Source organism: Puntigrus tetrazona, chromosome 1 (genome assembly GCF_018831695.1).
Source record: "Puntigrus tetrazona isolate hp1 chromosome 1, ASM1883169v1, whole genome shotgun sequence".
Taxonomy (NCBI): domain Eukaryota; kingdom Metazoa; phylum Chordata; class Actinopteri; order Cypriniformes; family Cyprinidae; genus Puntigrus; species Puntigrus tetrazona.
Genome location: NC_056699.1, coordinates 13,168,011 through 13,190,276, shown reverse-complemented (window position 1 = coordinate 13,190,276; position 22,266 = coordinate 13,168,011). Strand labels below are relative to the sequence as shown.

Below are 22,266 nucleotides of genomic sequence, written 5' to 3'. Positions count from 1 at the left end.
TTACATTGGTAAAAAGTGAAAGTAAATTAACAATTTAAAATATTCTATTTGAAATATTAATACTATATCACAATATTAGTACTATTTGTAGACTTACTGCATTTCTAATTAAATGAATATGGCTAGTCTTGGTGAGCATAAGAGACTTTAAAACATTTAAAATCAAATCACAAAATCAGTTCACTATATTACAGTATAACACTAACTATATCTATCTATCTATCTATCTATCTATCTATCTATCTATCTATCTATCTATCTATCTATCTATCTATCTATCTATCTATCTATCTATCTATCTATCTATCTATCCGAGATTATTAACATAGCCTACATATGCAGCTAACTCACACAGTTGCACAGGCTAATTCAGAGGCGCGTCATCTCTGATATTTACTGTAAACCAAGTTCAGTGCCCTTTTTCGAATTTATGCGTCTCTTTTTTAAGCTGTACGGTAATTTTTCTCCCTCCTTCGGCGCGCTGTAATACCGCCTTTCAGCCAATGGGGTCGCTGCGCTTCCACTTTCCACGCGAGGACGTTCACACAACCCTGTATGAAAGAGACGGAGCTTTGTACCCTAAACTAAAAAAAACACCCAAATCCGAACCCGAACCCGACTCATGAATTAAAACAACGACTTGTCTGTGAGGTAATGACCGGGGAATGATCTGCAGGCGGTTGTAAGGCAACTGGGGTCGCTCGAGGGAGTTTAATTCAAACAGTTTGTGTGGGATGATCAAGTTGGTGGTCGCTGTTTGCCTCGCTGAGTGAACTTGTACAGAGAAAACAAGTAAACATTTCAGATTTTCTTACCGTCTAAAGTTAAGATAACGTCCGTAGTGGAGTAGTGTCTAGTGAGCGATATGGAATAAATGCATTTTGGGTCACAGGAAGCGGCTGCTTGGGATTTTATTAGGTAAATGTGAGTGTTGGCTGTGTGTTTGGTGAATAGTTTGAGGCCTGGAGCTGACGGCTAGGCCAATAGCGGCTCATGAAGCTCTTTTACTCTCTGAGGTGCTTTTAAACGCTGTTTTATTATCCAAGTAGTATGGTTATGTCTGAACGTGGGTAATATGTGGAGACTCTTGTCATGGGAGCTTTAAATGAATAGATACTTCGTTTTAGAGTAAAAGCGCGGCAGCGGAGCGGGTCTCGTTAGCTCTCAGGCTAGTACTGCTATTAGCTTCATTAGCTTCGTGTTTTTTTTCTGGATTTTCCGGCAAACTGTCGTCTGCAGGGTTTTCGTGTCATTGCACGGTTATAGGGATGTTAGCTACACACCCAGAGAGCACTAAACGGAAGCGCATAAGGTGTTTTTTAGTGTTTTTGTAGTGGTGTGGTGGGTTTGTGTGCTGAACTTTAGTGTTGTTGCCTATAGAGGCCAGTAGAGGACCGTCTGTCTGTCTGGAGAAGGATGATGGAGTTCCCGCAGCAGCCTCAGCAGCAAAGACCGGCGGGGGACGGAAAGATCACCTACCCACTGGGTGTCAAAGAGATCACTGATAAAATCAGCAACGATGAAGTCGTCAAACGACTCAAGGTAAGGGTGACCAGCGCAATCACATCACGGGAATATGCCATGCTTTATAGCTGGTTTAATTAATAGAAGTTACCAACGAACTACTTCACAGGGAAACGCTATTCAAATAGTAATGGAAAAAAAATGTGTGTGTGTAAATATAAATATAAAAACATGTTTTAATTTCCCCCTTCTGAAGATGAGTTAGACTGGATGGCCATAATGTTGTATACTGTCTGTACTCTTACTTGATGACAAGCAGTCACATAATTTCCTGAAACAGGTTAAATGGCATTTGTTAGCCTAGTTTAGTTCTAGTTAAATTGTTTTGACTCATCAAGGGGCGTTTGGTGAACGTACACGGACCATTAATAGTTCACTTACATTGTTTGGTAAATGCAGCTATCATTGCTATTGCTCAGCAATGAACACAGAGGCTAGAGGTTAAACAAATAGCTCGCGCAAATATCACAATGATTCACAACACAATTGCAGTCCGTCACGTAACATCTTGTGAAACTAAAAGCTATGTGTTTGTGATAAATGAACCAATCGTTAAAACATTTTATTTCAAAGTGTTGCCTATGGCTAAGTCTATAATATTGCCTTCTTCATTGGGAGAAAAAGCATCCAAAAATACAGTTTAAAAGCAATCTGCAAACAAAATACAATCCTAAAAAATATGATCGTGGTTTTTGATGTGAGAATACAATCTGCAGTTTTCAATGGAACAAATGGATTATGAACTATTATTGCCAGAAGTGAAAAAAAATGTCTTAATGAATAATTGATTAAAGACGTGTTAATTGATGGATTTGGAGTTGATTGTGGAAATATTGTGATGTTGATATACTAATTTTGACATCACCCATTCAGTGCAGATAGTTTATAAAGTTCAGTGCAGGATTTTCAAGTGCAGGATTTATTATTAGGGGTGTAAGAAAATATCGATACACTTGAGTATTACAATATTTTGTTTGCCGAAATTGTATTGATTCTCAAAAATGCAATATCGATATAAAAAAAATGAATGGAAGATTCATGGCAGTTTTGTTTTGAGTTTTTGAGTCTTCTCACTAATTTTAAACCGTGACAACGTGTATGTGCTGCTCCTGCAAATTTTGTCTCGTCCTGCCCATTGTCGCAAACATTCTAATATTGCATATAATTTTCTCATACCAGGGAGCCACTGTCTCGCGATCATGCCCATTCTGTGTAAAGGGAGTGCATTTGATGATATAAGATATTTGTCAGTGAGCTTTGGATCTGTTGATTAGAAAATTCTCCACTGTGGTCTTGTAGGCCATCCCTCGTCATCAGTCAAATCTGACTTGTGCAAGCACTTAATTTTTCCTCTTTATTCATACTAAGAATTTTTTTATTCATACTAGGGTTAATTGTCAACACGTGATGCAACTGATTAAAGCTATCAATCGCCGATTAATCAGATTCATTTAGGGGTTTGTGCAGCTCATTCGCAAAACACATGCCAACGGCTGCGAGTGAAGTTTTCTTGAAAAAAATCAATATTATTCCCTTCAGCCTGCTAATGTGTTATGACAACTATTAGTGGCAGGGCAGAACCAGAGAATTTCGAAAGCGGATGCTGAGAGGGTGCTAGATCAATAACGGGGAGAGCTGGGCGATTAATAGTAAATATGACCGATAATATGTTGTTATTTTTGTGAATAATGAGATCGCACAATTTAAATGTTAATGAAGAGTGTGGGTGTATTATCTCATTTATTGTATGACACGGTAAAGAAAATCTATTGTAAATGGACCAGCTCACAGATGTAAGAAAGAAATCTGCAGAAAGCTTGTAAACTAAATAAAATAATGATCTGACTTCTCTGAATATGTAGCTCATGTCTAGTGCATTTCTCTATTAAAGACATGTCCATTACTGTGGAGATGGCAGTCGGCAGTGGCATTCTTTGCGGCAAGCTTATAGGCAAAAGGCTATAATACTCCCAAATGCCTATAATAAAGGATGGTTTTGTAGGTTAAGTAATCACTTTCATAGATTTTTATAGACCAAAGCCATTTCTCAATATGCATTCTTGTCTGAACTTGCGGACTTGTGCACTTGTGAAACATCATCAGTAGTCGTTCAAGTAGTCACCCCTTTTATCAAGGATGCATCAAGAGAAGACTTGTGCGAACTTGAGGCAGACAGGTATCCCAGAATGCATTATGCACCAATCAGCAAGCGCTAATGGTGGAGGGGAAAACCGCAACATTTTCAAAATATTACTGTTAAAATTTCAAAATACTACATTTTTTTTTAAATTTCTAACATGATGTGCTTAAGCAACATACCATGACAAGGGAGCTAATTGCCGAATATTCTTCTCACAATTGCAAATGGCACATTGGTTGTAGTTGAGTAGTCGCTTCATTGGGATGCTTGTATTTTAGACACATTATTGACTGTTTTGTTTTTTCACCAACTAAAAGAGCTCCAAACAAAGAATTTTTTTGCCGACTGATTTAGCGAATGGTTAAATAAATGACAATAATTAAATGGCTTACCGCCACCTACTGGTGAGGTTAGTATTTTTAAATGTATGTATCCCCCCACGTTTCTATTTTGTTTATTCAAAATTGAATTTAAAACTAACCTCATAACATTTAATCTGGTTGTAATAGTGCAATGTAAATTAATTTGTTTGATAACAAATTAATTCAATTTACAGTAAAGCTGTTAATGTAAACAATGTTTAAGTAAATGAGGTTAATATCAAAAATATGTAGATAAATGTAAAGGCTAAAAGAACACACAACATATGATAATGTATGTAAAATAAAGTGTGATTTGCATCAGATGTTTCAACGTAAATTTCAAATGATCTAAGATACTCTGATTAAGTCCTTGAATTTGAGGGTATTAGACCTGGAAAGTCTTTGAAAGGTCCTTGAATTTAAAGTTAACCAAAGTGTGGGAGCTCTGATCGTCTAAAGAAGAAAAATCTGCATTATTACATTTTAAAACCATTTAATTAGGGCTGGGTTCTGCCACTGTTTTCATGATTCAGTTCTATTCTCATTCACAAGCTTGCAATGCGATTTGATTCCCGTTTTGGTTCAGTAGATCTATCAGGTACACATCATGCAAATTTTCTCAAGGCTGACGTTTGCTCGGCGTGCATGTGATATCCATGCCCATGTGCACCAGTGGTGGAAAGAGTGAAACCTTCAAAAGTATGGGCTCACGATAGTGTCAGATTAAATGCAGTAGTCTATTAGTGAAGAAACTAGGCAACACTAGTAATATAATGAAACATTTACTAACAAAACACAGCATCTACCTCAAGCAATGCACTGGATTCATTATGTGTACCAGCTCCAAATATAACATTTGCATCAAATGTTGTTTCAGCAGTAGTTACACTCACAAGACACTGCACTTATCACAAAAGGACATTATTTGTTTGTGCTTTAAAGGCTTGCTAGTTAATTATAAAAAACTGTGAAATTGGGTTAGTCATAAGATACATCTTTATTCTCTGAAAGCAACTTAATATTGTTTGGATTACTGTTTTTTTTTTTTTTTTTTTTTCAGCATTTTAAAAATGTAACATTGAATAGCTAATTAGTTTATCTATTTTAACTTGCCTGAAGATTAGCATTATGTACTGGTGCCACAGTAGTATCGTGATATTAAAGCATAGAAATACCTGCGGTGGCATTGCGTTTTTTGGTATACCTGGGCTATAAGACATGTATGCACAGCAGGAACACTGTTTAATACATCCATTTGAACAGGCTTGCCAGCAGAAACATTACAAGTTGACAGTTCAGCAATATGAGAACAGTCAAGAATGCAGTTGTTGTTTTGTTTCTGTTGTTGAATCTGAACAGTAATTTGACTTGATCCTAAAGGATTCAGAGATTTTGAAAGAATCATTTGAATGACTGATCAAGCATGATCCAAACTTGGAACACTTGCTGCCACCTGCTAAACTAAAAGTAGGCAAATTACATATAATAAATACAGTCTAAATGGATAATAGCCAGTCATTCATTCACATTAATGAAGTATTTAGAGTAACATCTTTCTAAAAGTCTGTTTACATCTATTTATTTAGAAAATTGATTTATTTTGTAGAATTGAATTATATTAACACAATACTGGCAGCTGGTATAGTATTGTAAGACATTTTTATGGTATCATGACAACCCTGTCGCATACGTGTGATAACAGATAAATGTGTGCATGGGGTTTTGGATTTTTCTTTATTGGTTTCAATTACAAACAAAAATGTAATGTACAATTTGGTGCTGCCATATTCTCTTAATACTTTCATTCTTTGGAGTAGGGGTGCATGAGTATGTATGTACTCTCTCTCTCTCACACACACACACACAATGTCTACACAGTATATGTTTTTAAATCATGGCGGGGTGAGGGCATTTTCGTGTTTGGCCAATCAACGTACACTTACGTGACTAATAGTTCCTAGTACTTTTTTAGGAGCTCATTTGGTTCCTGGAACTAAAATCATCCTATTTCCTGCACACACTGTAAAATGGGTACTAGTTTGGGTAGTACGAAATGGTTCCTGCTATTTGCTTCGTAAGCCATTGCCTTTGAGTGTTTTTTTTTTTTAATACTGTTACGCATTCAAGTGCAACTTGTAGACCGTCTCTGAAATGCTTTGCAGTCTTACATATGAACTTGTGTGTCATATATTGTTTCTTAATGTTTTTGGCACACACAACCATTATGGCAGTACTGAATAGACAGATGTTTTCAGCATACCATTAAATACCCTTTTACCTAACATGTTAACTTTTTGTAGAAAATAACATTGTGATGAGGCTTTCTTTCTTGTGAACTAAACATGAATTAGGTCAGTCAGCAACACCCCAACCCACCCACCCCTACCCTCCAAAAAATAAATAAATTAATTAATAGTGACAAGTTGTTTTTTTTATCTCATTAGTCCTTAATGAATTAAACAACTATGGGCTCTTTGCAGCAATCAGTTTATAAAGTGTGTGTGTATATATATATATATATATATATATATATATATATATATATATATATATATATATATATATATATATATAAGCTGTATTTTATATATTCCAGCTTTGTGTAGTACTTACTTTTTAAATGTGTAAAAAATGTTGTTCTTTGGGAGAAGTATCAGAGTCCTTTGAAGGGAAAATGGAGTGACTACTTCTGGCCTTCCTGCTTTTGGCAGTGTGCTGTTTTGACTGAAGCTCAACTGCTTTTCTTGAGCTCAGAGCACAGGCTGCCCTTCCCCCACATTACCAAACATGCTCTCTCACACACACACACACACACACACACTCATAGGCGCCAGAGAGAGGTAGAAAGTAGAGAATCATTTCTCCTGGGTCCTAGAATTAGAAGTGTTAAGTGCTTCTGAAATATGAGATCTGCAGAAAGGACTCATTGATCATCAGAATTAACTGTTGCATTCTTTATGCAAAATATTTTAATTAATACTGATATTTGAAATTGTTTAAATAATAGATATTCTGAATGTGAAATTAAAACCACGGGTAGGTGGCAGTAAGACTGTAAATAAGTCGTTATTGAACTAAATAATTTAAATGGTTGATTTTATTGAGGAACGAATTACTGTCATGTTTAGAGACACAAAATTATCCGTGGTTTAGGGATGCACAATATTATTGGAATCTGACGATATGGGCTTTAAATAATAAAAAAAAAATCGGCATCACCTTGATTTGCAAAAATGATGCCTATATGTCTTGCCGATAAGAGGAATACATTAACTCACTCGTGCGCAGGGTGCTAGTGATTAGATACCGTCAGCAGTGTGGCTCATTCTTGAAGCAAAGTTTTGTCTGAAAGACGATTAGATTGACTGGCTGTTTTGGTACAGTACAGAATGACACGTTCAGTGTATGAAAGAGTAAACTGTAATAGTCTGAAGTGGCAGACTCCCACGGGTCCTAAAGCAAGTTCTAATACGGTAGGGGGGTGCTGATGGCCTACTTATTACATGAAAATTGTGTATTTCTGCACAGAGACATGGTGTTGTTTCCTAATAAAAGGAGAAATGGCGGTTTTGAGTCAGTGAGTTCGCCGACTAATGGTATGAGAGCATAACTTTCACTCGCAACCAAACTAACATTACTAGCTAGAATAATGGTGTGTATATAATAGCAGAGTAGCAGCCCTGATGAACGGAGAAGTGCGTCTCTATATAGCACATTTATATGGAAGAATTAATTAAAATCAGCAGAGCTTTGTAAACAACTCGGAATAATCATGCCATCTCCTTAAGAACGATATGATTGCCTGAACAAATTTTCTGTGATTTTTGAGAATGTCCTGTTGCTGTTCACACATGATCTCTTAATGTGAAGACAGCCATATATTCATAAAAAAAACACTGAGCAAGGAAAGCAATAACTTTGCCGTAGTATTTTTTAAAATTTTACCACAGTCATTGCATGTGCTCTGCCCCCAGAAAAGAGTTTTTTTTTTGCTTTAATCCCTGCATTCGAATTAATTTAGATTTCATGTGATGTATGCATGCACTCTGTAGGTGTTTTGAGTATTTAGCAAAAAAACAATGTCAGATCACACATTGTTTAAACAACGTGTGTGTGTGTGTGTGTGTGTGTGTGTGTATATGTGTATATATATATATATCACATGATATATCTATATCACACCCCTAGTCTCCACCCTGCACTTTTTTATTTATCTTTTTATAAAAATCTGTTTCATTTTGACCAATACCAGATAGCAATATATTTTATGTTCCACAGACAAGCATGTGTCCTACAAACAGTATAGCATGATATTCCATATACCGGCATTCTTTATACACTCATCAGCCAATCATTTTTGTGTACTTTCTAATAACTATTTCCAAGTAATTGGGCTTCTTAAAATAATTTATTTCACTTGGATAAAAAGTTTTCAAAATAAAGTCCTCAATGTCCAGGGTATGCACATGTGACCTCCGTGCATGATGCGTTGATATTGTATTTATATTTAAATAAATATCATTAAAATGAGCTAAAAGCCCTAATGGAGCTAGTAAACCCAATCAGGGAGCAAAAGTTGGCAGCCATGCCTTTGTGTACAAAAGTCTCCATTTTGGTCAGTCAACACTGACATGACTGGAGTTTTTCAAATAAAATGGGGTCTGCAACATTTCCAGAAGTCACCATTTTCAAAGTTCAGAAACTCTGCCATAGTTACTCCTGGCATCCTCACTACTCCAAAGTTATGCTTTTTAAAATGAAAACGCATTAGTGTTGAACTTAGCTTACAGCTTGTAGAGTTTGTACTGATAATATGGAGGAAAGAGTGGTGCTTTACTGTTGTCTGCCACAGGCAGGGTTTTGAGGGCTGTCAGTTTCAGTGTCTTGTTCTCTGTCATGTCGAAGAGTAGGCATCTTCTGCTACATTGGTGTGTGCTGATTTGGTAGCAATTCATATGTCTGCAAAAATGCAGTAAAACTATTTTTTTGCTCTTAACTCATTTTGTTAATAACAATAAAAAATGTCTTACCTTTTAAAAATAAGGTAGATGGATGCGTTCCATTCACTTCATTGATGCAGATTTATTGAATGTTAATGTAATGCTGTCCAGGTGCTTCTAATTTGTTAATAGTGGTTATGTCCTAAAAATTGTCTGTTAAATTGAGAAATGGAGTTTAAACTTAATAGGTTTTATAGTTATGAAATGTGTAAAAGCAGGTAGATTGTGTCCAAAGTTTGGAGAGACTTGTGTTTTACAGAATGATTCATTAAATAGTTTGAGATATTTTATTCTTTGTATAAGAGTTACTGCAAACAGGCATTAAATGACGCCTTTCTGTCTTAAGCTGGTGGTCAAGACATATATGGACATGGATCAAGACTCGGAGGAGGAAAAGCAGCAGTACTTGGCTTTGGCTCTTCACTTGGCCTCTGAGTTTTTCCTGCGAAACCCCAACAAGGATGTACGGTTACTTGTGGCCTGCTGTCTTGCTGACATCTTCAGGATTTATGCTCCAGAGGCCCCATACACCTCACATGACAAGCTCAAGGTATGACATGTACTGAAGAATATATAAACCTCAAATCTCACATATGACTTTGATAAACTGACCTCTTGCTTACACTTTACACTAAAAATGTATCATTTGAAACCGATTTTAAAATTGCAGCTCGTGTTAAGATGTCTTTTGAAACAACACAGAATTGAGGTAAAGATATGTAATTAGTTTCTTTTTGTCCATGTAGGAAATCTTTCTCTTCATTACACGGCAGTTGAAGGGATTAGAGGACACCAAGAGCCCTCAGTTTAACAGATATTTTTACTTATTAGAGGTGAGTAGCTTTCTTTGCTGTGTTTTCACCAGTAACTAGTTGTTTATATTTAAATTGACTTTCAAGTTTGTGGGAGTACAAGACACACCATAGCAATATTTACCAGTTTGTTGTTCATTTAAGATTTAAGCCTGTAATTTAATTGTCATGGCTAATATGTTGAACTTTCATTTCCACAGAACCTGGCATGGGTGAAGTCCTACAACATCTGTTTTGAATTGGAGGACTGTAACGAGATCTTCATCCAGCTCTTCAAAACCCTCTTTTCTGTCATCAAGTGAGTTTAATTTTAAGTCAGTTGAATTGTCTCTTCTGTTACACAGCTGTAGTCCTTTTTTTTTGATTGGGACTTTTTCCTCTTCCAGTAACAGCCATAATCAGAAGGTGCAGATGCACATGTTGGACCTGATGAGCTCCATCATCATGGAGGGAGATGGAGTGACACAAGAGCTGCTGGACACAATCCTCATCAACCTCATCCCTGCTCACAAAGTAGGCAAACATTATTATAACGTCTCATTTACCAGTCCAGTCTACGGTGGCTAACCAGTGTGTGGTTGTACCTCTTTCTGTGCTTTAGAACTTGAATAAACAGGCATATGACCTCGCCAAGACTCTTCTAAAGAGAACAGTTCAGACCATCGAAACCTGCATTGCCTCAGTGAGTTACAAAAACATCCATTTTTCCTTTCAGTTTAGTACATTTCAGTGATGTAATGAGTTCAGTGCCTTTTTAAGACAACAAGTTACGTCAGATGTTTTATTGACTTTCTTCACTAATCTCTTATCTTTCTCTGTAGTTCTTTAATCAGGTGTTGGTGATGGGAAAGTCCTCTGTGAGTGATCTGTCTGAGCATGTATTTGACCTCATTCAGGAGCTCTTTGCAATCGACCCTCTGCTCCTCGTCTCTGTGATGCCACAACTTGAGTTCAAGTTAAAGGTGACTTAATGCACATTCACTTATCAGCTTGCATAGAAATCCTTTTATTGCAAGACTAATCATTTGTTGTGTGTTTAGAGTAATGATGGAGAAGAGAGGTTGGCTGTGGTGAAACTGTTGGCTAAACTGTTTGGGGCAAAAGACTCTGAACTGGCCACTCAGAATCGCCCACTCTGGCAGTGCTTTCTGGGAAGGTGATAGCTTCATACCATTGAAAATTTTCCTGAAAGACAGAATTTCAGTATTTTTAATTTGAGGGTTCATTGAAATCTGATTTTCTTCTTGTTTTCCTACGAAAGATTCAATGACATCCATGTTCCTGTGAGACTGGAGTGTGTGAAGTTTGCTAGCCACTGCCTGATGAACCACCCAGACCTTGCCAAGGATCTTACTGGTGTGTTCAGGATTGTGGCGTTTACAGATTTGTTTTTATTTAATTTTTTCTTTTTATTTTAAGCATTGCTTGATTCATAAAACCTATTGTGTAACTGTCTTTCACTTCAGATTTTCTGAAGGTGAGATCACATGACCCAGAGGAGGCAATCAGGCATGATGTCATTGTGACCATCATTAATGCAGGGAAGAAAGATCTGAACCTGGTGAATGATCAGCTTTTGGGCTTTGTCAGAGAAAGGATGTTGGACAAGCGGGTAAGAAAGATGCAAAGTCTTCTTAAACCCAGTTGCATGATTTTTTTTTTCTTCAGTGATGCACATTGCAATATAAAAAAGTACTGTATAGTCTTTAAAGGGTTAGTTCCTAGTACATCAAAATTAAACTTCAGTCATTAATTACTCAAACTGCAAGACTTTTATCTTCGAAACGCATGTTAAAATGTTTTTGATGAAATCGTAGAGCTGTCTGACCCTCCATAGACAGCAACACAACTGGAATGTTTCCAGGTCCAGAACACATCCGTGGCTCAACTTTAGTTTTGTAACACTACGAGAGTACCTTTTAATAACTTAAACCATTCTTCTCCCCCGAGTTACATCTTTTGTTGCCATTTTGGAGTAATTCAGAACGTATATGCATGATAAAAATATGTGAACAAAAACTTTTATTTTATGTGTGCTTTGCCCATGTGTTGCGTGTTTGACATTAAGTGCATTATACAGTTGCTTTAGAATTTGTCACAACATAAAATGACCTATATTAGAGAATATACAGTAAATTCCATTTTGATTTGATAAACTCGTATTTCTATATTATTTTAAATTGAGTGTAAATGAAAAGGGAGCTGAGAGAACCACAGTAATGTAAATGTAATTATTACGGTTTGTTTCAGTGGCGTGTCCGTAAAGAGGCAATGATGGGGTTGGCTCAGCTTTATAAGAAGTACTGTCTGCACCATGAGGCCGGGAAGGAGTCCGCATTGAAAATCAGCTGGATCAAAGACAAACTCTTACACATCTACTACCAGAACAGCATAGATGACAAGTAGGAGTCATGCCCACACAAATTATTTCATCTGATTTGACTAATTCATTGACATTTAGCAATGAAGCATACCTAATATCAAGGCGTCAGGTTCTTAAAGTGTGCTTTTGTAATAGGTTGCTGGTGGAGAAGATCTTTGCACAGTACATGGTTCCTCACAGTCTGGAGACTGAGGAGAAGATGAAGTGTCTGTACTACCTTTATGCCTGCCTGGACACTAACGCAGTCAAGTGAGTTTTTTTCGACGGTTTTAAAAGCTTATCAGATTGCAGAGAGAGTCTCTGGTTCTCATCTGACTGCTTTGGACAGTATCACTTTTTTTTTTAAACGGCAGTCATCTCACTGTGTGTTTAATTATATCAAGCAGAGAACATCTCATTGTTTTTTCAGAGCACTGAATGAAATGTGGAAGTGTCAGAATATGCTGAGAGGGCTTGTTCGAGAACTGCTGGACTTGCACAAATTGCCTACAGTAAGTTGCACAAACACTAATGTTCAAATATTTGTAAGATAATATACTTCTGTCTTAGAAATATTGTTATTTTTAGATTAACCATAGATTTTAGAATTTAATGTTCTGACAGTTTTCCTTAGTGGTGTTAAAAATAGTCAAAATCGAATACCAATATTTTAAGATATTGTATCAAATTTAGAAATTCCAGAATTGTCACAACAGACAGAAATTTCTTCTTACTGATAATCTTCAACTCTGCTGAAGCTTGCACCTACTACTTGAAGTGTTTTTGCATGGTGTGAGCCATTTCTTGTGCATACTGTTAAAAATATCCATTAAGAATATGTTGTCTCAGTATTTCATTTTCTTAAGCAACATTTATTTTTTATGCCAAAGCATTGGTATGATTGATAGACACTGACAAAAAAAATATTAAGAATGCAAGAATAAACTTGTTTTTCTCTTCCTGCAGTCTGAAGCAAACACCACAGCCATGTTTGGAAAACTTATGACCATTGCTAGTAAGCGCATATTATTTATATAAAGTATATGCCTGTAAATTGATAGTTAGTAAAACCTAAATATTTTACAATTAGTAATTTGTGCCTCTCATTCCCAGAGAATCTCCCAGATCCAGGTAAAGCTCAGGACTTTATGAAGAAGTTTAATCAGGTTCTGGGTGAAGATGAGAAACTCCGTCTTCAGCTTGAGCAGCTCATCAGCCCTACCTGCTCATGTAAGCAGGCTGAACAGTGTGTGGTAAGTTTAAAAATACTATCTCCACCAATTACATTTAACACTGCACTTTCCAAGCTCACATAAGTTGCCATATATAAAGTATGAAATGCATATGACTAAGACCTGTTTTAAAGAACAGTATGTAGTAGTATTACACAGATAACTCATCATCATTTGTTTTTTTTAATTTCAGAGGGAAATCACACGGAAGCTGACATTCCCCAAGCAGCCCACAAACCCATTCCTGGAGATGGTGAAATTCCTGCTGGAGAGAATCGCACCAGTGCACATCGACTCCGAGGCCATCAGGTAGGCAATAAGGTTGAATGGCAGATTAGAATTTTTTTTAAAATGAATGAATATGCATCCAAATGAATTTGGCAATACTTTTAATATTATACTTTTTTTGTTGTGAGGAATGAGTCCATTATTTTCAGCAAATGCCGTCAATAAAGTGTCATTATTGTAACAGCTACTGTAAACATACTGTACATAGACTATAATGCCCAAATAAATTCCAATTTGAGCACCTGCAGAATAACTGCAGACAATCAGCCTTAAAACTCAAGTCAGAAAAGCAAATTGGAAATGTGCAGGATGAAGCGCAGTCGGAAAGAATGCACTTTGTTTGAACAGCAATATCGGATATGAACTCCTATCAGTGCACCTGCAGATGTAAAGCGACAACATGAATGAGAAGGGAAGAGAAACTGACTGAGTGGGAGAGCGATAAGTGCAATATGGGCCATGTGCTTTTTTCCTTTCAACGGTTGTGTAACAGTCTGAATAGCTTGTTATGGGTGAGACACCTAGTGATAGAGTAGTGTAACTACAGGTATTGTGTGGACTTTATGGATCACCAGTGATGTGTGTGTGTGTGTGTGTGTGTGTGTGCAGCGCCCTGGTTAAACTGTTGAATAAGTCAATCGAGGGCACTGCTGATGATGAAGATGAGGGAGTAACCCCTGATACTGCCATTCGTGCTGGACTTGAGCTACTCAAGGTACTGTTCGTAACTGTAAATGCCTAAAATATGATTTCTGGCTGTTTTTAAAGTAAGAGATTGAAATACAATGTAGACGTGCAGTCACTTTAATAAAAAAATAAATAGTTGTATATGCTTTTCTTAATACGAAGTGTCTTTGACTCATTTGCAATTGTTGTTGTTGTTTTTTGTTTTATTTTAATGCAAGTTCGCTGTTCTGTCTCTCTTAGGTTTTGTCATTTACTCACCCCACTGCGTTCCACTCAGCTGAGACATACGAGTCTTTGCTGCAGTGTCTGAAGATGGAGGACGATAAAGTAGCCGAAGCAGCAATACAGATCTTCAGAAACACAGGACAAAAGATTGAAACAGAACTGCCACAGATTCGCTCGTAGGAACAACTCCCACATTCATACAAGCAACTGTTTAGAACCAGCACCAAGTCTCGTCAACTTCATTTAAAATCAAATACAAAAGTTTGATGTAGTAAAATGTTGTTTTTTTCTGTGCAGGACTCTAATTCCCATATTACATCAGAAAGCTAAACGAGGCACCCCTCACCAGGCCAAACAGGCAGTCCACTGCATCCATGCCATCTTTCACAACAAAGAGGTCCAGTTAGCTCAGATATTTGAGGTAGTGCACAAAAGCATTTTTCCTAAAATGCTCACTCTTTGACTGTCGGATTATGTGAATATTACGGTAATTAGAAGAAGGTAATTTTTGTGTTGCGTAATCATTTTTCATACATGCTTTTCTGTCTCTGTGTCTTGTTCCAGCCGTTGTCTCGCAGTCTGAATGCAGACGTGCCAGAACAGCTCATCACTCCACTTGTCTCTCTTGGACACATTTCTATGCTGGCCCCAGATCAGTTTGCGTCACCCATGAAGTCAATCGTAGCCAACTTTATTGTGAAGGACCTTCTGATGAATGACAGAGTGAGCATATTGATGTGGGGTTCTGCTTTGAACACGTATGAATGGTTTTATGAACTTTCATGTTAAATGAGCCCTTTCTGCCTTTCAGTCTGTAGGAAACAAAAATGGGCGGCTCTGGACAGCTGACGATGAGGTTTCTCCTGAAGTGCTGGCTAAGGTAAAATGAAGTAATCAGTCTGAAAACAACATCTCTTGGTGATTTTTGTGTGTGTGTGTGTGTTAATATCCACGAGTGTTACCAGGTGCAAGCCATTAAGCTGTTGGTCCGCTGGTTGCTGGGAATGAAGAATAATCAGTCCAAATCAGCAAACTCTACCCTCAGACTCCTCTCAGCCATGCTGGTCAGCGAGGGAGACCTTACTGAGCAGAAAAAGATCAGGTACTAACTGGGTGTCAAGGTCCCCTTGTGGTTTTTGTATATCATTTCGAAAGCTGCCCTGATATGGCTAAAAGGCCCCTAACAAGTGTGTTTGTGGACACAGCAAGTCTGACATGTCTCGGCTGAGGCTTGCAGCTGGGAGCGCCATCATGAAACTGGCACAAGAGCCTTGTTACCATGACATCATCACTCCAGAACAGTTCCAGCTCTGTGGACTCGTCATTAATGTAAGTTGGTCACACGTATGGAACGTAAATTGAATTACATTTTTTTTTTTTTTTTTTTTTTTTAATTATTAACGACTGGCTTTAAAATTCGATACGGTTTTGTCCAAATAAAACCTGTAAACTAAAATCAATGTTAAATGTTTTGGAATATGAAGATTGTGTATAGTATGAAAAATGTAAATTCATCGTTAGATTTGATAAGCATTAAATTTTACTTGTTTCATTTTAATGCTTATTTGAAAAGAACTGTTAATGTAAAACTAGGTGAAATAAGCGATATAAAATCCAATATCGGCCAAAGCTGAAATATACAGAATGTTAACTAAATGATGCTAATGTATTATGTGTTTCTAAGGATTTCCTTGTAGATAGTGGTGCTAATAATCCCAAGGTCTTGAGTGGCCATGGCCAATGTAATGTAAATATAGTTTGCTCTACTAATTCATTGGTTTATATATTAAAAATCTTAATATTAAAAAGTACAGAAGCACAGAATAGCTTAATTAGTATGTATTAGCCACAACTTCACATTTTCACGCGTTTCCTTCCCTTTCCCCTCTCTTTATAGGATGAGTGTTATCAGGTGCGCCAGATCTTTGCTCAGAAGTTGCATGTTGCTCTGGTGAAGCTGTTGTTGCCGCTGGAGTACATGGCTGTGTTTGCTTTGTGTGCTAAAGACCCAGTGAAAGAGCGCCGTGCTCATGCCCGACAGTGCCTGCTTAAAAACATCAGTGTCCGTCGAGAATACATCAAACAGAACCCCATGGCCCATGGTAGATACAGTTTCCGGTGTTTGGTATAACATGTGTTGTACTTAGGAATTGCTTGAATGGCCATGATCTAAATCTATATCCTGTGTTTGATTTACAGAAAAGCTGCTGTCTCTCCTGCCAGAATATGTGGTGCCATACATGATCCATCTTTTAGCTCATGATCCAGACCTTACCAAACCACAGGATTTAGAGCAGCTCAGAGACGTCAAAGAGTATGAGTTTTAATCGCATCGACAAACTCTTTATTTCAGCTCATAATGAGTTCACACAGACACTAATTTTCTCATAGGATGTATGTTTTAGGTTACATTCAGACTAATTCAGATGTTGTTGGGGTATTTTTCTCTCCAGGTGCTTGTGGTTCATGCTGGAGGTGTTGATGACCAAGAATGAGAATAACAGTCACTCTTTCCTGAGGAAGATGGTAGAGAACATCAAACAAACAAAAGATGCCCAGGCCCCAGATGACCCAAAGGCAAATGAGGTTTGTCACCATTAAACTGCTCTGCATAATATATTTCTGAATATTTCTATTTTTAACTCTTCTTCTCATGTATTTACAGAAACTTTACATCGTGTGTGATGTGGCGTTATTTGTGATCGCAAACAAGAGCACTTCATGTCATCTGGACTCCCCAAAAGATCCTGTGCTGCCTAGCAAGTTCTTTACCCCACCTGATAAGGTAATAACAACCTCTCTGGTTTCCTGCAGTGACACTTTGCATGTGAAGCAAAGTAACTGACTATGAAACTCATTCTGTCTGTTACTCTCTACAGGATTTTATCAATGATAAAGAATATTTGTCACCAGAAGCCAAAATTGTTCTGCAGACAGGAAAAATCCAGGTAGGTTATGTCAAATCTGCAACCGTATGCGAGTAATAACCTGATACATTTCTAAAATTGAGGAGTACAGTAAGTTTTATATTATGTAAGAGAGATTTTATTTATTTAGGTGTTCTGTATTTTACACAATTAAAAAGTAATCCAGTTTAAAAGCTTACTGTCACTTTTGATTTATTGCAAATAGAGCTATTCAAAAATAGTTGTGTTTTCAACACTGAAAATATTTGAGGGTCAAATTGACATGCTAAAAGGATTGTGTGACCCTGAAGATCCAGCTTTGCCAGGAATAAATTTATATTATTTTTAAAAATATCCAATATTTCACAGTATTGGTATATCTTAGTCATGTAAAGTTAAAAGTAGTTGGGAGTTTTGCACACAGGGATCGATGACATAGCAGCATTGCTTTTGTTCGAAAAGATACAATTAACTAGTAACTAAGAAATGAATGCCTTGACCGTGTTACTTTACACATGCTTATTTATATATTTCCATTAAAGCAACCACCAAAGCAGACAGGCGTGCTGGGGGCAGTGAACAAACCTTTAACGGTAACCGCTCGCCGACCGTACATTAAAACCCCCACCTCTGACACAGTCAGCAACGCAAGCACCAACTCTCAACCCAGCTCACCTGCAACAAATAAGAGCAGGTTTGGGCTTATCTGAACTTCTTCACTTCTCATTCGCTGTGCTGATTAAACTGTACTGCAACAGGTTCTTTATCAATTTGCCTTTTCTATATCATAAAGGGATGTGAGTTCTGAGGCCTCAGAAACCGGGGCGAGAGAGAATGAAGAGAACCCTGTAATCACAAAAGCAGCTGTAAAAAAGGTAAGAGATTGCATGTAAACACTAAAACTAAGGAACTGGTTCAAAGAAAGAAAAAAAAAAGGGCAGAAATAAAGATTTTTGACAGGTGCATAACCAAAAACAGAAATAAAAGGTCATAATAAATACATTTTTAAATGGACATTAATAGCATTATTTTATTGTTCTGTTGTATTTTAACTTTGCAATCAACTTATTACAAATTAGAAAAAACCTAAATAGGACGGGCAATGTAAATGTTAATCCAGTAAGTAAAATGCCCGCGCTCAGCTCTAAATTCATTATACATTATAAACTTTAAAAGGAACATTGGGTGTTAATACATGTATGGCTTAATATAACACATTACGTTGTTTGATACATATTTTGGACTGTGGCGGCGCCATTATTGTGATGACGTAAAATGCTTGCACTCGGTGAGCTAGACAACTCACAATACACAACTAAAATAAAATACTGATATAATGACCACAGCAAATGAAAGCTTACAGGACGCGATGGACATGAGCATAGGTCACCAACACGGGTGGAAAAAAGAAAAGAAAAGTGCACTTCCATAACGTAATCAAAGTGCTCTATTTTCACACACACTAATTTTGTACTTAATATACTAAAAATTATTCTTTAGTACTTCTGAAGATAAATGTAGGATCATCTAAGTGTACTTTACTGTGCTATCTTTAGACACCGTGAATATGAACTAAAATGCACTTTTAACATACCATCTTTGTTTTAAAAAATTTCATACAATAGTACACTCAAGTGTAATACAAGTGGTAAATAAATTAAACATTCATGGTGTCTCAAAATTGTACAGTTAAGTACACTTAGATGATCTTAAGTTTATCTTAAGTACTAAAGAAACATTGTTAGTATATTAAGTACAAAATTAGTGTGTGAAAATACAGCACTTTAATTACATTACGGAAGTGTACTCTGGGTTTTTTTTTACCTGGTAAATGTCGTACCTTTTTTATTTATTTATTTATTTTTTACAAAAGTCTAAATGCCCTGGATATTGAGGGAAATCTGTGATGATAAACTCCTCCAGCAGCCATGACGTAATAAGCATGTGTATGTTTACATCCTAACAGGATGGCATAGCATTTCTTGTCTCAGCCGTTTGTAAGCTCTTTTGGTAGCTGTGGTCTACTAAGAGTCAAAGGCATCAGAACTAAAGTGAAGAAAACCTGGTCTTTAGGAAGTATTATTCATCTACAGGCATCTTCCCATTATTTTGTCTGACTCTTCATCGCTAGACAAATGGCTAGGAAAATCATACATCGCTTCTCTTGTTGTCCTTCAACTGAAAATTACAAATACACACAAAAAAAACAAAATATGGTGTCTTATCAGAATTTTATTTTCTGAACTGATTATTTTGAGTTGTATATATATATAATTTTTTTTTTTTTTTATTTTATTTATTTTTTTTTTAACTTTTAGGAGGAGACCGCTCAGCCCAGCGGGAAGAAGCGTGCTGCTCCTGCGAGTGACGGCACAGAGAACAGCGTATCTTCAAACCCCTCAGCGGGGTCACAGCCCCCTGCCAATAAACCACGACGTGGTCGACCCCCTAAGAATGCCGCTGGCGTTCCCACCCCAGATAAAGAGGCTGGAGCTACGACAGGAGCAGGGGCCGGACGGGGCCGGAAGAGAGCAGCACCTGCCCAGGATCCTGCCACCGCAGCCTCAGCTGACTCAATCAGTGGCAAGACACCAAAACAGCAGAAAGAAGCAGAACCGAAAAGAGCAGTGCCACAGAGACAGATTGACCTGCAAAGGTATCGGAGCGCAAATGACGACTTATTTTTGTGTGTGGTGTGTCAGTTGTAGTTTTGAAATAAATCTATGAATAGAGTATCCACGTTACCAGTAGGCCTGCTTTTGACATTTCTATGAAGGCCTTCACACCAATTCTGAAAACTCAAGGTTTCTTTTTTCTGTTTAGTGTGTAACAAAGTTCTTCTACTACCTTTATTATTATTATTATTATTATTATTATTATTATTATAAATCACAATAAAATAATTAGTTTTTTTAAGCACTTACCATTAAATGCTGTTCTTTAGAACTGAAAGTATCATTTTACATTTAACATTTTAAACAGCTTCTAAAATGAAGACTATTTTAAATTTCAATAATATTTTTTGTTTTATAGTTATACTATCTTTTTGAGTAAATAAATGCTGACTTATTATTTTAAGTTACGTTTACTTTTGTTAATGTATGTGAATTGACTTGGACAGAGAAGAATATTTTTTGTGTCCCAAAAATTATAAACCCACCCCTATTTGTCAAACAAGATTTTCACTGATCACATCAACGGCCAGATTGAATTTCACTTATTCTTCCATGCAAATTTGCACACATTTGCATTTCATTTGCATCGATGGGAGTAATTTTTTTTTTTTTATCGAAACGTTGTATGTTACATTCTGCTCTCAGACTTGGTGTGAACGACTGCTAACTTTGTCATCTGCAGCCGTTACTGACGTCTTTTATGTGAATTTGAGGCAGGTGTTTCTTTTGTCTAAGATCAGTGAGGGTAGCTCAGCAAGTGTCTCAGAAGACATATGGAAGTGAAGGGGAGACAGAGAGAGAGTTTGAGTCCAGCCCAGAGTACGTACTCTCACTCGCACAGCTACAGGAGCAACAGGAAGAAGCCATTCGCAAGCAGTTCAGGGCTGCAGCAGGCCCCAAACAGAAAGAAGCCACCTATTCAGCAGAGCAGGGCGAGCTGTCCGTGAGTGTCTGAGAGCGAGGTCATACTGTCACCTTGAACTCCTGAGCAGTTCAGAGGAATAGATGACCTAAAAATGAGTGGAGGTGTAATTTACTTGTCCTTTTATAGTATCTAACTCTATGCTTTTGATTTCTTAATGTTCCAATAGGATACATTTTTAATTAAAAAAAATCTATAAAACAGTAAGACAAAAGTAGCATGTATGACTTGTTTTGTATTTAATTGAGTTGTGTATGCAGTAGCAGAGCACATGCTCCAAGCCCAGTGGAAAGGCTAACAGAACAGAAGTTTATTTTTTTACTAACTTATGACCTGAAAGCAGTTTTCCTGCCAGCTCCACCCCTGTGTTAATTGTGTATTTTGATGCTTTTAAACACGAAACTGAATTAAGCTCATTTTGGGTACACTAATTCCTTCATATATTTTTGTCGTATGTCAGCTCGGTGTCAGGAACAGACAAATTGAACATTTTCAAATGTTTACCCTAATGCCATTCTGTTACGTAATGTAGAGTGATTTATCCATCTTTCTGGTTTCAGGTAAAGCGTCGGTGTGTGAAGACAAAGACGGTCAGGCAGTAAACGTTCGAGACGCCCAACGAAGAGACGCCTCCACTTAATACATCAAACGCTCTTCACAAACCTGAACTGTCACTACCCCACACCTCAGACGAATGAGGAATGAATTCTTTAGATTCAGATGTTCAAAATTGTATGTAGAAACACAGACCTGTTTCTCTTCATTCGTTTTAATTTCTTTTTTTGTTTTGTGTTGAAATTGTTCACGTTGCTCTTTGCTTCTCTGTCCGGAGCCATTTTTAAAAACAAACATTTGAAAGAAAGAAAAAAAAAAAGTTTTAATCTGCTCTAAGGTTGCTTATTAAATACCTGGAAAGATTTTTTTACTGTTTTATCTCCCTCTCCTCTTTTAATCCTCTATTAAATCCAAATACTGTCCTCAGATTTCTTCGATTGCAAGGATTTATTGAGGCTCTTGTGTTATTCAATTAGCTGAAAATTGAACATTTTGAATTTTTTTAAATTGCAAATACTACAAGGCTGTATGATTGATAATGCTGCTATTTATTCCGTTGGGTGTATGAGCATAAAT

The 22,266-nt window shown here is 37.0% G+C and overlaps 1 protein-coding gene across 3 annotated transcripts; it reads left to right on the top strand.

Moving 5' to 3' along the window:
- The first annotated feature begins 514 nt into the window (after positions 1-514).
- pds5a (PDS5 cohesin associated factor A) lies at positions 515-22,118 on the top strand. 3 transcript variants are annotated; one of them, XM_043243582.1, is made up of 33 exons: positions 515-651; positions 1,381-1,542; positions 9,373-9,576; positions 9,773-9,859; positions 10,039-10,136; positions 10,225-10,351; positions 10,440-10,520; positions 10,660-10,800; positions 10,879-10,994; positions 11,100-11,194; positions 11,305-11,450; positions 12,089-12,240; positions 12,357-12,470; positions 12,631-12,712; positions 13,167-13,215; positions 13,314-13,453; positions 13,626-13,741; positions 14,330-14,435; positions 14,648-14,808; positions 14,930-15,053; positions 15,197-15,355; positions 15,444-15,512; positions 15,598-15,734; positions 15,838-15,961; positions 16,530-16,734; positions 16,832-16,946; positions 17,086-17,218; positions 17,298-17,417; positions 17,512-17,580; positions 18,081-18,232; positions 18,332-18,413; positions 19,857-20,194; positions 21,696-22,118. In XM_043243582.1, the coding sequence occupies exons 2-33, from the start codon at positions 1,417-1,419 to the stop codon at positions 21,697-21,699; spliced, it is 3,972 nt and encodes a 1,323-aa protein (XP_043099517.1). In that variant the 5' UTR covers positions 515-651; positions 1,381-1,416; the 3' UTR covers positions 21,700-22,118. The 3 variants fall into 3 exon arrangements, with proteins under 3 accessions (XP_043099517.1, XP_043099525.1, XP_043099531.1); XM_043243590.1 differs by lacking the exon at positions 515-651 and adding an exon at positions 658-792; XM_043243596.1 differs by lacking the exon at positions 515-651 and adding an exon at positions 898-918.
- The last annotated feature ends 148 nt before the right edge of the window (positions 22,119-22,266 follow it).